Below are 17,385 nucleotides of genomic sequence, written 5' to 3'. Positions count from 1 at the left end.
GCATCATGTAATAATTTAATAATTAACTGTTATTTCTTGCCTACCGACTGTGGCCCATCTTTGCAAGTTAACTCCATAACTCCACAATTGAACTTTATGTCTCTCTGCCGCCTCCCCCCCCCCCCCCCTGCTCTCTCTCAACCTTGAAACCCCATTTCATTTAATGTTACAAATTATGATTCTACAGAAAAATCTACATCTACATACATTATGTCTGGAGCATTTTCTTTGTTTCCCCATAGGCCACCTCTGCCAATCAACTGACCATTGTAAACACGATCTAATACCTCCAGTGCTTCAATTGCATAATGTGCTGGTTTAGCATCATGCTGAAACCACATGTGTTGTCGAACATCCAGGGCAATGTCCTGCAGTAGTACCAGTAGTTCCTATTCCAAAAATGTTCTATATTTGCACCCATTCAATGTGCTGTTGATAAAATATGGACCAATGAGTTTGTTCTCCATGATGCCATACCATATGTTAACTGACCAAGAATGTTGGTGGTCAACTTACCATAACCAGTGGGAATTGTCTACACTCCAGTAATGCATGTTATGTCGGTTAACACCACCATTGTTTGTGGATGTAGACTCATCGGAAAATAGTACCTTGGAAAAAACATGTGGGTCATTTGAATTTGTTGAAGTCGCCCATTCACAGAACACTACCCGATTATGGAAATCGGTGCTGTGAAGTTCTTTATGCAGTGACACGTGCTATGAATGATACTTATGACAATGTAGTATTGTGACAATACTACCTATGGTCGTATGTGAATTGCCATGAAATTTTCGGGCACTTATCCATAGGCTGTCGTGCACTGCTGCCAGTACAGTTATTTCATTAGCTTCTCCTATAACACATTTGCTTGTTTTCTTTTGCCGGTCAATACGCTGCCCTCAGACAGAAAGGTGTTCATAACCCTGTAAAAGAAGGAATGAGAGCAAGCTTCCTCCGAAAAATGCTTGGCATACAAGGCAACAGCGGCCTCAAAATTTCTCCTACATTCTTCGTAAATCATGATCATTTCAATTTTTTCTTCTGTGGTTGCAACATTCATTGTTCACTTGCACATCGGTTCTTCAAATGATATACAGGTGTGCAGCCAATATACAGTGCACATAATGTTTAGAGCCGCCATCTCTTCTACATCTGCATGATACATAAGCTCCAGTTGCAGTGCACTGCCTGTTATGGTATATCGTAGTTTGCTGCACAGCCATAGTGGCATGTTGAGTAGTACCCTGTTCAATGTGTCGGAATACAACGTTGCAAATGGTGTTTTGAATTAGAAGTTATGAAATACTGGTCTGTCCAAATCTTGCAGCACAGAGGTGGGGTCCCAAGCGGCACTGCATATATCAAGGCTCACTGAGTAGCATGTCGTAAATTATGGTTGTGTACCCATTTCTATCCCTCCAATTACTCTGCCATCTGTGGCGAAACAAAAAAAAAATGCTCCAGACAAAACATATGTAGATTTTGCCATAGAATCATAATCTGCAATAAATAAATGAGGGTTCCCCTAAAAAAAAATTTCTCAAGTTTCTTCCACCCCCTCCCCCAAATACGGGGTGGGGTGGCAAGTAGAGCATGGTATTGTTGTATGTCCCTGCCAAGACAAACAAATTGGAATCATAACTTTTTGTGATCTGATGTGCACTTTTTGAGATACTTCAATGTCTTTGGTTAAAATAAATAGATTTTTTCCTAGGCATGTCAGTATATTTGTCATTCTTTCTGACATTTGCCATAAGTTTACAGATTAGCTTTTGCACAGATTATGTATTGTGTTACTGCAGCTAATGCTGGGTTAGCTATGTCCAACAATTTAGATCAATCATTGCCTTCTGACAACACTTTTCTGATATAGTGATTGTTGCTTTGTGCACGTGCTTAGTGTGGCAATACAGCAGATAGTGGACAGTTGGAGTACTGAGTCAGCTTTGGTTGGCTGTGCTCCCTAAGGTGTTATTAGAATAACTATCCATGCCGCGTTCTCATGGTCTTAAGGTTTCAATGTTAAGTGTATAGTGTCATATTGTGAAACTAGGATCTTGCTAAAACTGAAGGTAGTTAAATTGTTTTTGAAATAAGCAGTCACTTTGATAATAAATTGTACCGTGTGTGATCTACCATTATCTGTTACCAATCAAACCTTTTACCATCTGTTTCATATAAGTTACCAGCTAGAGAAAATATATAATTAAATTCCCATCTACTTTTCACTGCCCCTTCCCACCTCTGTTACGTACAATACATTTAGATTTTCACTCTTATTAATTCGTGTACAATGTTTTAGTAGTAATCTCTGTCTTGCATATTACCCTGTCATCCACATTTAACCACTCAGGTTTTCAGATCTCGTCTGATGCAGTCCTCAACAATTAGTCTTTCCTTCTCATCCTGTACGGTAAGTCTCCCATGACCAGCAGTTCTGGGTAACTTTTCTGAAATCTACCCATTTTGCTAGACCTCCCTGGTCCTTTTCCTTCACCCTTCTTCCCTCCCCTTCAACCCTACTGCTGGAAGAAGAATCCATTGACTCCGAAAGCTTACATAATTATAACTTTTTTTTATAATGTGCGTGTTCTGCTCCCATTTGTTGAGTGGTGTTTTTATCTATCCAATGACATTATATTGTCAAAAATTGATGTTTTTGTTGTTGCGGCCATGGTAGTAAGCGTTTGGGTGTCTGTGTGGTTATGTGCGTAGTTTCTATTAGAAAAAAAGCCAGACCTCAAAAGATAGTGAATGCTGTTTTCTGTTATGTGTATGTATGCACCACTCATCGAATTTGCTATAGGTGAGTGATTGCTTTTCCTTTAGTTTACATATAATTCCAGCCAGAATTTCCATTATTTCTATCAATGTATTCTTCATGCTTTGCTGTTACTGTTAGTACATATTGTTAAACTGAGTATCGCACCAGGTTAATTTGGGACCATTGCATTGAATATGCACACAAAAAATTCTGTTTGCTACAATTTTTTGTCCGTAACAAGAAACACTCAAGATGACATCATTATTAGGGGAAAGAAAACTGGCATTCTATGGATCAGAGCGTGGAATGTCAGATCCCTTAGTCGGGCAGGCAGATTAGAAAATTTAAAAACGGAAATGGATAAGTTAAAGTTAGATATAGTGGGAATTAGTGAAGTTCGGTGGCAGGAGAAACAAGACGTCTGGTCAGGTGAATCCAGGGTTATAAATACACAATCAAATAGGTGTAATGCGTAATGCAGGAGTTTGTTTGGAAAAAAAAAAAAGGTACACAGATAAGATACTACGAACAACATAGTGAATGCATTATTGTAGCCAAGATAGACACGAAGCCCACACTTACCACAGTAGTACAAGTTTATATGCCAACTAGCTCCACAGATGACGAAGAGATTGAACAAATGTATGATGTAATAAAAGAAATTATTCAGATAGTGAAGGGAGATAAAAATTTAATAGTCATGGGAGACTGGAATTCGATAGCAGGAAAAGGAAGAGAAGGAAAAGTAGTAAGCGAATATGGACTGGGTGTAAGTAATGAAAGAGGAAGCAGCCTGGTAGAATTTTGCACAGAGCATAGCCTGATCATAGCTAACACTTGGTTCAAGAATCATAAAAGAAGGTTGTATACATGGAAGAAGCCTGGAGATACTGACAGGTTTCAGACAGATTATGTAATGGAATAGAAGGGAGAACCGATAAAGGTACTCAAGGTACCCTCCGCCACACACTGCCAGGTGGATTGCGGAGTATGGATGTAGATGCAGATGTAGAAGACCGAGATTTAGGAACCAGGTTTTACATTGTAAGTCATTTCCAGAGGCAGATGTGGACTCGACCACAATTTATTGGGTATGAACTGTAGATTACAACTGAAGAAACTGCAAAAAGGTAGGAATTTAAGAAGATGGGACCTGGACAAACTGAAAGAACCAGAGGTTGTACAGAGTTTCAGAAAAATCATTAGGGAACAATTGACAAGAACAGTTGGAATAAATACAGAATAAGATGAATGGGTAGCTTTGAGAGATGACATAGTGAAGGCAGCACGGGATCAAGTAGGTAAAAAGGCGAGGGCTAGTAGAAATCTTTAGGTAACAGTAGAGATATCGAATGTAATTGATGAAATGAGAAAATACAAAAATGCAGTAAATGAAGCAGGTGAAAAGGAATACAAAGGTCTCAAACACGAGATTGACAGGCAGCGCAAAATGGCTAAGCAGGGATGGCTAAAGGACAAATGTAAGGATGTAGAGGCATATATTACTAGGGCTAAGATAGATACTGCCTACAGAAAAATTTGAGAGACCTTTGGAGAAAAGAGAACCACTTGCATGAATATCAAGAGTTCAGATGGAAAACCAGTTATACGCAAAGAAGGATAAGCTGAAAGGTGGAAGCGGTATATAGATGGTCTATAGAAGGGCGATGTACTTGAAGCCAAAATTATGGAAATAGAAGAGGATGAAGATGAAATGGGAGACATGATACTGCGTGAAGAGTTTGACAGAGAACTGAAAGACCTAAGTCGAAACAAGGCCCCAGGAGTAGACAACATTCCATTAGAACTACTGATAGCTTCAGGAGAGCCAACCATGACAAAAAACTACCATCTGGTGAGCAAGATCTATGAGGCAGGTGAAATACCTACAGACTTCAAGAAGAATATAATAATTCTGCTCTCAAAGAAAGCTGGTGTCGAAAAATGTAAAAATTACTAAACTATCAGTTTAATAAGTCACGGCTACAAAATACTAACACAAATTCTTTACAGAAGAATGGAAAAACTGGTAGAAGCCAACCTTGGAGAAGATCAGTTTGAATTCCATAGAAATGTTGGAACATGTGAGGCAATACTGACCCTTATGACTTATCTTAGAACATAGATTAACGAAAGGCAAACCTACGTTTCTAGCATTTGTAGACCTAGAGAAAGTTTTTGACAATGTTGACTGGAGTACTCTCTTTCAAATTCTGAAGGTGGCAGGAGTCAACTACAGGGAGTCAAAGGCTATTCACAATTTGTACAGAAACCATGGCAGTTATACAAGTCGAGGGGCATGAAAGGGAAGCAGTGGTTGAGAAGGGAGTGAGATATGGTTGTAGCCTATCCCTGATGTTATCCAATCAGTATATTGAGCAAGCAGTGAAGGAAACAAAAGAAAAATTTGGAGTAGGAATTAAAATCCATGGAGAAGAAATAAAAACTTTGAGGTTTGCCAATGACATTGTAATTCTGTCAGAGACAGCAAAGGACATGGGAGAGCAGCTGAACGGAATGGACAGAGTCTTGAAAGGAGGACAATGGAATGTAGTCAAATTAAATCTGGTGCTGCTGAGGGAATTAGATTAGGAAATGAGACACTTAAAGTAGCAGATGAGTTTTCTCTTTGGGGAGCAAAATAACTGATGATGGTCGAAGTAGGGAGGATATGAAATGCAGACTGGCAATGGCAAGGAAAGCATTTCTGAAGAAGAGAAATTTGTTAACATCTTCAGGAAGTCCTTTCTGAAAGTATTTGTCTGGGGTGTAGAGTGTAGCCATGTATGGAAGTGAAACATGGACAATAAATAGTTTAGATAAAAAGAGAATACATTATTTCGTAATGCGCTGCTACAGCTGAAGATTAGATGGGTAGATCACATGACCAATGAGGTGGTATGGAATAGAATTGAGTGGGGAAGAGGAATTTGTGGCACAACTTGATCAGAAGAAGGGATTAGTTGGTAAGACACATTCTGAGGCATCGAGGGATCACCAATCTAGTACTGGAGAGAAACGTGGAGAGTAAAAATCATAGAGGGAGAACAAGAGATGAACAGAGGAAGCAGATTCAGAAGGATGTAGGTTGCAGCGGTTACTTGGTGATGAAGAAGCTTGCACAGGATAGAGTAGCTTGGTGAGCTGCAGCCAACCAGTCTCTGGACTAAAGACCACGATCATGACCACGACCACGACCAAGATTACAACCACAACCACAACAACAAGAAACAAACTGACATTTCTGTTTGTTGTCAGTGGCTGTTGCATGAAACATGAAATTAGACACATTTGCAAGAGCTGACACCATCTACACATTGCAAAAATGAAATTGTAAATATCTGCCAAACAGCAGAGAAAATGCTCCAGAGAGAGAATCTGATATTTCATGAAAAGACTATGATGATAAAATCAGACAAATTAGACCATATAAAGAGGCTTAATGACTGCCAGACTTTTGTGCATTGTTTTATAATGGAATAGGAGGATGAGACATCAGAGGGGAGTTGAGAGGTGGGGTAGGGAATGATGATGATGATGATGGTGAATCCTTCGTTCCACATCTTTAGATGTCTTACGAAGCACTATGAATGCAGATGTAAGAAGCAGATTTAGGAAGTTCAATTATAGGGTATGTATTTTGAGAAATACATATATGTTGTACAAGCTACTATACAGTTCATAGCATACAGTACTTTGTAGCAAATATTAGCGATTTTCTATCCTGTTTTATTTGTGTACTGAGTGAGGGGGAAAAGGGCTAGGTATATGCTTCTGTATGCATCATCATCATCATCATCTCTGGTCTTATTCTATTCTCATGATCCTTAAGGGTGAATTAGAAATAGTGGCAGCAGAAATGTCATGTACTCTCTCTTAAATACTGTTTCTTTACACTTATCAAATGGGTTTTGCAAAAACAACATTGTATTTCTTTAAGAGATTACTATTTACAGTCTCCTGAGTGTTTTTGATGTCTGCCACCATGTCTGTTCACTAAGGACTCCAAACGATGGAGCACTCCAGAACTGATTATACTACAATACTATATGCCATTTCCATAAAGGGGTCATTCAATGGTATTATCAAACCATCAATATATTGACTGCCTGAGGGGGCTTATAGACATATTGTCAATAGATACTGGACATGTGAGGTCAAGTGTTGATGATTTGACAATATTCTCCATTCAGAAGGTAATATAGTACATCAACCAGCCACACAGTGTTAGTGTGCACTGTTTATGTTTTCATTTCGTCTGTGTATATCATACCTCAGATTCAATTTTTAAGTAATATTTTAATACAAAACTATTTTAATAGGCTATGCGAAGATAATCACTGTATATACCACTTCAGGAAGGTTAACGGAGCATTCTCTTATGACACAATTAATTTGAAGCTATAGTATAGATTGGTGAATTACATAGCAGTTTGGGAAAACTGCTTTTACTTTGAAAAATACATCATATTTGCAATCAGTAACAAGCAGTTTGGAAAATGCATATCAATTACACCAAATTATCACAACGGGCAAAAACATACTTCATGTTTATTGCCTGAACATATCCTTATCAGGAAGATAGAATTGCTTGACATGTTTTCACAGTTTTATTAGTTGAATTTGCAGATCTTACAGAACTAAACTTCGTAACATTATAATGACTTGCCTGTCACCAGCAATTTCAGGGTTACTCCTAATCTGTTGTCATCTGCAACTGCCTCTCTCCTTAAGGATTATTGCTTCTCTGTTGTATCTCTTATCAACATTAATAACTTGTTGTATGATGTAGGACTTACCAGAAAATAATTTATGATATCTTTTGGGTCCATGGTTCTGAGTTTAGTCCGTAAATTAGCATGTGACCACCCACTATTTGTTTTCCCCCAACCACTCTTGGACACATATCCTATTTTTTTTTTTTTTTTTTTTTTTTGTTTTTGATTTCTTACAAGCTGTAGGTAATATAATTGCAGCATACACATCTTTTTGGGTGTTTGTCATCTTAACCTTGTAAAATTACGTTTGTCAACTGACAATCTGACTCTTGCCCTGTTACCCTCTTCACCCCGCCTGTCTCCTCCTTACTCTGACCATCCAGTTTGCTTCTCCCACCAGATGTCGTTGCTTGCAGTGCAACCTCAGTGACCAGACGCAGTGGTTATCTCATGTGTATGTGTGTGTGTGTGTGTGTGTGTGTGTGTGTGTGTGTGTGTGTGTGAGAGAGAGAGAGAGAGAGAGAGAGAGAGAGAGAGAGCAGAAGGGGGGGTAGAGGGGAGGGCGTTGTGCTTGCATGAATGAGTGTGTTTTCTACGTTAGACGAAGGCCTTTTGGCTGAAAGCTCACATACTTAGCAGTCTTTTTGTTATGCATGTCTGTGTCTCAACATCACCTCCATATAGTGAGAGCAATGTATCCTTGTCTTAATTTTGTAATTATTGCCAATATTATTGATGGTATGATGTCACTTCAATATACCAAGGTTTGATAAATTAGTATTGTCAATAAATACTGAATATGTGCAGGCCCCTTTACAGATGCACTGCACTTTCCCAGCACTCTTGCAACAAATTTTCCAATCTTCCATTTGTCTTCCCAACTAGAGATTTTACTTATTTGTCCCATTTCATGTAATTTGTTTATATTACCCCTAAATATTAATTTAATGTTACTTGTTCTAGGTGTTCACCACTTATCTTGAAATGTGTTTACCTCATCTGCCATCAGGCTCAGTTCAGTGGCATCCTTGGCATCATAGTCATATAAAACTCGTGCTCTCTGGTAACCACTTTTCGGGGTTTCATGGTGATTTTCTGTATGAGAAGTTGTTGCCTGAAAAGGAGTCACTCCTGGAGTTTTTAGAGAAAGGCTGAAACCAAAAATAAAATATATTTTTTTAAATTCTTGTTTGAAATTATTTTTATAATTTTATTTTTAATAATATTCCACATGATCATAAGACAGAAAGTCTCTTCAAGAGTGCTTCAGATGCCATTAAATCTTAAATTACTTAGTGCTCACAATAAAACACACAAAATAATGCCAAAAAAGAAGATATCACATTTGTGTTGTCTCTGTTTAGAAGAATGACAGCACAAACATAATTTGGTCATCATGTTTGTCTGCAGTATAAAAAGTATACAACACTTCCACCATATGTTCCTTAGCTTCCACAACCAAGAGCTGATTAAAATTTAGAAACTTTCATACACAATGTTTAGACCTTTGAGCATAAATATTGAAACTGCATGATGCTAAATTATTGTACCCAAATACGTGACATCTAAAATTTTAGTGAGATGATCTTGGGAATATTTTCTTGAATTATGTGATACAGGCAAAAATCTTGTAAAAGATATTATGTGATACAGGCAAAAATCTTGTAAAAGATGCAGTGTGAAACATTCTAGGTCATCATATACAACTGTGGTATTTATCACGGCTATCACAGTAAAATGCTCATTTCTAACAGGCTTGCCACATATGGTTGTCATATCTGTTAACAGTTACTTTCACATCATGCTAAGAAAATTTTTCATGATTTGATCAATGTGACATGCGCTCTAAGGACACACTCAGTAAAATGGTTCATGGGAACAGGTGAATCAAAATTAACTAATATGTACTGACTGCTTTCTGATCACATCCCAATTAACTAGTATACAACACTGTGTATAATACAAGTCAAATGCCTGCGAATAAGATGCATTAATACTCAATTACATATAACATTCCAATGACCATTAACTCAGTGTGCCACATCTGCTTTCATAGTCAAATTAACTGCAAAACCTGCAAGGAAAACTTTAACAAAAAGGCTTACAACTGATTGAATAGTGGCAAGAGAAGACTTGGTACATGACACTCATTTTGACAAGGACAGAAATATACAAAGACAGAACACAAAGCACAGTTTCGTCATGATGTAGTTCCCCTGCCAGCAAATTAAAAAAGTAATATCAACAAGGAGGGGGAAAAGGTTTTATAACAGAATATAAATAAAAAGATACTTCCAAATATTGTAGAGGTTAGGATAGAGGGAAAAACAATGTATGTTGGCATCAACTGTGGCCAAAACAACATGTGCTCTAAACTGCATACCTCAGGAGCTATGAGCACTTGTTCATCTTCGCTACAGTGAAACATGTTTCTACTGAATGAGAGCTTGTAGCTCTTAAGGTGTGCCTTAAAGAGACAACCTTTACTACACTTTTTGCTTCAAATGATCAGTCTTGTCATGTCCCTGAATACTGACTATTCCTCCCAGGACACCTGTAGATGACTGGAACCAAGGAACTTGCTCAGATGATGTATGGTGCCACTCCCATATTTTTTATACTGTATTGTTTGAGTCCTATGTAGGTTAATCAGAACTATGATTTCAGTTCTCAAAATGACAATGTACAGCTTTTGGTGGATTTATACATGTGTGTGATGCTCTTCTACAGCATAAAATGATGGAAACCTGCATATCTAGATCAAACCCCCTATGATGTGCATGGTAGAAGGTACATCCAGTTGCATCAGTTATTAGGGCTTTCTTCCATTCTATTCATGTGTGGGTTGTGGGGAGAATGATTGCTTAAATGTTACCGTTCATTCCATAATTAGTCTAATGTTCTTTTTGCAGTCCCTATGGGAATGGCACATAGAGAATCATGATGTATTCTTATATTCATCACTTAAAGTTGCTTTTATGAACTGTCTACTTAGGTTTTCATAGGATTGATTGTGTCTTTCTTCAAGCACCTGCTAGTTCAGTTCTTTCAGCATATCTGTGACAGTCTCTCAGGGATCGAACAAACCTGTGACCATTAAAGCTGCTCTCCTTTGTATCCATTCAATATCTCCCATTAGTCCTATTGGGTTCGGGTCTTACACACTTGAATAATCTAGGATGGGTCAGTCACTTGCTCATAGAGGAAGAAATACACAGACTTTCTGGCCAGAGATAGCAGTCTCGTGTTTGTGTGTGTGTGGGTGTGCGCTTGCTTGAGTGAATGTATGTGTTTCTTCCTTTCTGAAGAAGGCACTGGTTGAAAGGTCAATGTCCACCAGTCTTATCGTTACGCCTGCCTGCAACTTAATGCATCATCTTTACAGTGAGTAGCAATCTATCCTTTTCATAACATTTTAAATATCTGAACTTGTTTTTAACAACAGTTTGCCAATCATGAACATCAAATCAAAAAAGGGAAGATGAGTATAGCTGAATTCTCCAGCCACATTATAGTAAATAGAGGTGAGGATAATAAATCAGGTTTCTTAAGAATGGCCCAGAAACTGGCTGGGGTAAAAATGAAGGAACCATTTCAATATTTGCTTGAAATTATTTCAGGACAACCATGAAAAACTTAATCAAGATGGCTAGCCCAGGTAGTGATACCTGCTCTTTCTGAATAAAAGTTCAGTGCCATAACTACTAGTAGGCCTCGCATTTAAGCATTTATGGAATGTGGTGTCGAGACTTGTTTACGCCGAAGCTCCTCCACCTACAAGCACTATGGAGTTTTGGGCACAATGGCTACAATATTTTTTTGAGTTTTCTGCCCATATATTGAAACAGTGTTGCGTTGACTAACTTCCATCAAAAATTGTGTAATAACCCTTCCTCTTTCCTGAAAGTCTGGAGTGACGCACAATCACCTTTAGACAGGTATAACGACAGTGTTTGCTCTCTATATTTTACTGACACATATAGGATTTATTTTTACATTGTTTTAATAATGTTACCAGTTTTAAGATCAATAAACAGAATTTCATATTTTTGTTGGGAGCGATTCATGGTGTCATTTTACCTGTCGACGGAATATATATTTACAGGTCCTACAAATCTAAAATTATTATTGTGCAAGGGGCTTTAGTAATTCTTCAAACTTTGCATGCTGAATACATCCGTGACCCAAATGAAGTCAACTTTAATTCAGACTGAACTTATCCAGCATATTTCGCATTTACTGCCAGGTGGTAGAGCCGAGATTTTGATATTTGTAACAAATAATTCATTTACAATTGCACATCTCCCATATAGACGTGACTCTTTCAAATTTCTCTTGCACCTATCATACTGATGCAGTTCTGTGACTGGATTATGTCCGTATTGTGACCACTTTATTAAATTGTTGCAACCTCGTTGGAAAAGAGATCTTTAAGATTCTTTATACCAATGTAGGAAGAATAAAAGCAAATATATCACAAAAAGAATGTAAAAATGATATCAATATAATGGAAGGAAACATTCCACGTGGGAAAAATTATATATAAAAACAAAGATGAGGTGACTTACCGAACAAAAGCGCTGGCAGGTCGATAGACACACAAACAAACACAAACATACACACAAAATTCAAGCTTTCGCAACAAACTCCTTCCCTCTTTCCTGATGAGGCAACAGTTTGTTGCGAAAGCTTGAATTTTGTGTGTATGTTTGTGTTTGTTTGTGTGTCTATCGACCTGCCAGCGCTTTTGTTTGGTAAGTCACCTCATCTTTGTTTTTATATATAAAGAATGTAAAAAAGTTTACAAAGCTTTGTGGTCCTTTCTCAAAAACTGAACATTTAATGCTGAGCTCTAAACTTCATATAATTAGACATACTATAGTCTGTCGTGGGTGTATCACTGGTATAAGGACCCTACAATAAAAATCCCTTGGAAATATTAATTTACCAGCATAAAAATAATACCTGGAGTTCTAGAATTTGCATCTGACCGTTGATGATAATGTTCAGCTGCTCTGGGTGTCAGTATCCACCAAACAGTACTAAATGACAAAACAAGGAATAAAAATAACCCCATGTTCATGCAGTAGTTAAAAAAGAACTGCACACAAAACTAAAATATTGTCAGTTTAGTTCACTTTCTAAAGGAAACAACAGACTGCTGACAATAAATCAAAATATACTCTTGAAATAAATTTACATGAAATGCACCTGGTAATAACAGTTTTCTAACAGCATTTAAAAAAGAAATCAATACTAACTATAATAGCTCTTGCATAAAAATATATATTGGTACGTCAAAAATGCTTACAGAGCAATGACTGATTGGTATTATTGTAACATTTTTCTTGTTTCACAGCAACAACAGCAGGCTGTTGATTCCATGCCTTTTGGTCCACTGTTCTGCACTTCCACTGCAAGCACATCAGTTCTCTGGGTACTGAATTTCCCCGAAACTTGAAGCTAGGTGGTGGCTCAGAAATTCTTTATCAGTTAAGTGGAATAAATTTTTCCAAAAATCATTAATAAAAGGATTTTCCCCTACTTGTTACCCTTCTGTCAACACTCAGCAACAACTGGAAATTCATTTTTTCTTAGCTTACATTTTGAATTGATATTTTAGTGGGAATAAAAAATGGATTAACAGCGTATTCAGCATGTAATGCTGAATGATCTTACAATTTTAATGTCTCCTTTATCAACGTTTAGAGAAAAATAGAACATTACACAAAACCTTAGTTCTTGTGCTCCACTTTCTATCTCATCAGGAAAAATGAAGTGCAAGTGTTCAGATAAATTGATACCACTCTTTCTCAGTAAATAAAATACAACCAAGTTAAACATTGGTGGCTGAAACTTGTACATCACAAACACACTGAACAACGGTAGGCTCTCTCGCTGGAACACCAATTCAGAAATGATGGAGCAATGTACTAATTGGAGTACAAACAAAGGAATAAAGGGAGGGTAATGTTTGTTTTGTCCAGATTGAGTTGACTGTAGAGGACCACAATCTTAGTTGGCGAAGCATGGGTGAATTAATGGACCATATCTTCATTAATGAATCATCATAGCATTTGCCAAAAGTGATTCAGAGATCTCACATAAAATACAAACCAGAATGGAACATTTTCCAGTTCATGGTGGATGATACTCGTCACAGGAAGACAAAGTGCATTTCTTGCTGTGGAAAAATATCAATATATGATCTTTAGGATAAGTATGACCGCATGTGTCAGGCAGCCACATTTATAGCCTTTTATAAATTTTGTAACAGTATTATTTCATTTATCTTGTCTTTCGAACTCAATTTATTGCATTGATTCATTTAATTTAATTCTGACGTTAGCAAGCACACAAATATCTCTGCACTGGTTGGACTATTATTAATTGATACTTGAACACAAATCATAAACATCTCAGATTTTGTAATTCCAAAATAACTTTTAGAAGCTTTTCATTAGTATTTATAGAATAAACTTGCTCAAATGTTAGGAAAATTTTCCAACTGATAATCTTACGGATTTAAGCAACCTAATAAAAAGCATTGTTACTGAACATGTTTTATGAATTTCAATACTTAAAGTTAAAAGTTGTGTAAAACTACGTTGCAATGTGCGAGGAACAATTTAATGTGCAACTAGATGATACCAATTGATTTACAACAGAAAATTTTTGATTCTAATTCATAAATTTTCTGTTTCGAATAACGAATGATGTGAACAGTTTTGTTAGAAATATATATAAACAGTGGCGAAACAGCCAATGGGGCCTCAGTTTTCTGAAAGATTTTGTGAGCCAGTTTTGTTACAGTTTTATGCAATGAAAACTGTAATTCTGAAAGAGTACATCATGACAACCTGAATTTCTTGAAATTTTTCTTGGTACTACTAAACCATTAGCTTTACTGTCAAATTTTGATGGAGCAAATACTCACAAAAATTCTTTTACAGCTCTGCAGCATTGGATTGGTTGGTTGGTTTCGGGGAAAGAGACCAAACAGCGAGGTCATCGGTCTCATCGGATTAGGGAAGGACAGGGAAGGAAGTCGGCCGTGCCCTTTCAGAGGAACCATCCCGGCATTTGCCTGGAGCGATTTAGGGAAATCACGGAAAACCTAAATCAGGATGGCCGGACACGTGATTGAACCGTCGTCCTCCCGAATGCGAGTCCAGTGTGCTAACTACTGCGCCACCTCGCTCGGTGCAGCATTGGAGATCACCGAGAAACAAAGATGAGTATTTGCTAATTAATTATTATGCCCAGCTATATTTCACAGTAAAAATGCTCTGGCATCTGCAATTACTGGCTCTTGCCAGAGTTTTGTGCAAGACAGTATGACTGTTGACCGTTCTCTTATTGACACGGAATCAGAAATCAGTGTGTATCTTACGGACGCATATGAACACTGTACATCTTCAACACATCCCTTACTTACAGAAGTGAGTAATTCTGCAATTGCCACATACAGACAGCAGACAGTGATATTCGATTTGGATGGAGATTTCCACATAGTGCGCAATGGCACCACCACACACTGCAGGCAAATTTTTAAGCACTTTACAGCTTTTGTGCCAGTTCTACAGGACAAGAACTCAGAACAGACCATGGCCAGTGTTAACAAAATTTCAATGTGGAGAGAGACTTGTCAACTACTCAATGGAAGCATATGGGAGAACGAAGTTAAGAATATCGTGGTTCATGTGATCATGGAGGAGTTATGAAAGAGTAGTGCTGTCCTTAGAGCTAAAGTGGCTGCTACACTGATGCAAAGCAACTATTGCAGTGCTTGAGCTTCTCTGATAACTGAATGGAGGCTGAATGCATACCTCTATGCCAGCTACCAAGATCATGACAGACAACAGCTGCTCTCAGACTTTCTCACACTTATGGACCCAGCAGTGGCTAAGAGCAAATTATGCCATTCCACACGTCACATACAGACCACAACAGGACAACCTTTGGCTGATAGGCTGCGGCAATTACCACCACACAAATTACATGCTGCATAGTTAGATTGTCTGCCCCGATAGCTGAATGGTCAGTGCGCCGGACAGTCTGTCACGCCAAGCGGCCCAGGTTCGATTTCCGGCTGGGTCGGGGATTTTCTTCACTCAGGGACTGGGTGTTGTTTTGTCCTCATTATCATTTCATCGTCATCAGTGGAAAGCAATGGGAAACCACCGCTGGAATCACTTCCCTAGACGCTCATGCAGTGGACCTCTGATGAGGCTTTCCCCATGACAAGAGCTGCTGTTAGGCAGAACACAAAGTTTTTACAGTTAGATTTTGACAGTACGCTTTCAGAGACGACGGGCACAAGCTCTCTCTGTGCATGGGCATCCCCTCTCCAAATGATTAAGAAAAAGAATGGCTCATAAATAATGTGCACGGACTATAGAGCCTTAAACCCATGCACCACTCTGGACAGATATCCAGTTCCAAATGTGGCCGATTTTAACAATAATGTGTCTGATGCACATACTTATAGTATGATAGTTAACAAATACTGATAGTAAAAACAGATGAGCACAAAACTGCACTTACTGCCCCATTTGAATGCAGTACCATGCTTTTTGGCCTATGGAACACTGCCCAGGCATGGCACTGCTTCATGCACGAAATACTGCAACATTTTGCCTTTGTTTTCTGTTACATGGATGATGTTATGGTGTTTTCTGAGAGTAAGAAGCAGTATATCAAGCAGTTACAGATGCTGTTTGAAAGGCTAGAGAGTTATGGAATAGTCAATAATTGTAATAAATGTGTCTTGGTTAAAAAGGAAGTGCAGTTTTAGGAAGTGCAGTTTTAGGAAGTGCAGTTTTGGGATATGCAGTCCCTATGCAGAAAGGCCTGATAATTACTTCAAGATTAAAGGAGACCACTCACTGACAAGGAGAAGTGTGAGTTGGTGAGAAGCACATACAAGAGAAGAAAAACTTGCTAGCTTTTGGAGTTATTTTTTAACGAGCTAGAGTAAAATGTATTTCTGTATTTTACTCTAGCTCGTCAAAGGATAACTCCATAAGCTAGCACGTCCATTTTTTTTTCTGTGTGCCTACTGACAACTCAAAGCTTCTGGTTTTAAGTGAGTGGTCTCTTTTAACCCTACAGTATTTACATTCTACAGGAACTTTTCTAAAACACAAAGGCTTAATACCATTTTTAGTAATGTTGAACTATTCTAGAAGACGTCTACCACATTAGGCAGAGGTATGGGAACCTCTAAACAGACTGCTCATCTGTAAAAACATGGATAGCAGCAGGAAGTTTCCTTGAACAGGTGCTGGAAGAGTATTTTGTGACCTAAAAACAGCTCTGGCAAACGCAGCCAAAGCATGCCCAGTTGCAGGTGCTGCCATGGCATTGATGGTTGATGCGAGCTAGATGGCTGTAGGCGCAGTGTTGGAATAGTTCATTTCTCCAAATTGGTAACCACAGAGCTACTGCCAACAACAAAAATGGTGTGCATTGGACTGAGAATTTTCGCATACTTGACAGTGAAACATTTTAGGTCTTGGTTGGAGAGCCAGCATTTCAAACTTTTTGCAGATCACAAATCTCTGACATTAATCTTCCAACAACTGACACAGCTCAACTTGCCTCATCAGTGAAGATACGCTGAGTTTATTGCACAATTTACAACTGATATTCATCACACTGTGGGTGAAAACAATATTGTAGCTGACTGACTGTCCCAAAACTGTGCAGCCTTAATCCAGTTGATTGGGTGGAGTTGGCAGTGGAACAAGAAACACGTGCTTTCCTCCATCAGGTTATAGTTAACCTGGATTCCAATGTGTTATGGCTAGAGTACATACTGATGCAGGGTACACATCGAGGAGTTTGGTGCAACACTTTGATGCGACACATTGGGTAACGGAGTAGTCATTCATTCCT

General features: G+C 38.2%; 1 protein-coding gene across 2 annotated transcripts in view; it reads right to left on the bottom strand.

Annotated features, from left to right (window-relative positions):
• LOC124798139 (endophilin-B1) overlaps nucleotides 1–17,385 on the bottom strand; it is a 228,520-nt gene that overhangs the window by 29,993 nt on the left and 181,142 nt on the right. For both annotated transcript variants that reach the window (XM_047261413.1, XM_047261414.1), the window contains one exon: nucleotides 8,480–8,636. In XM_047261413.1, the coding sequence (XP_047117369.1) occupies nucleotides 8,480–8,636 (157 nt within the window). The remainder of the gene's footprint in view (nucleotides 1–8,479; nucleotides 8,637–17,385) is intronic.

This window comes from Schistocerca piceifrons, chromosome 5, assembly GCF_021461385.2.
Source record: "Schistocerca piceifrons isolate TAMUIC-IGC-003096 chromosome 5, iqSchPice1.1, whole genome shotgun sequence".
NCBI classification, from domain to species: Eukaryota; Metazoa; Arthropoda; class Insecta; order Orthoptera; family Acrididae; genus Schistocerca; species Schistocerca piceifrons.
Note: the sequence above shows the minus strand (reverse complement) of the source record. Positions and strands in the feature narration are given on the sequence as shown.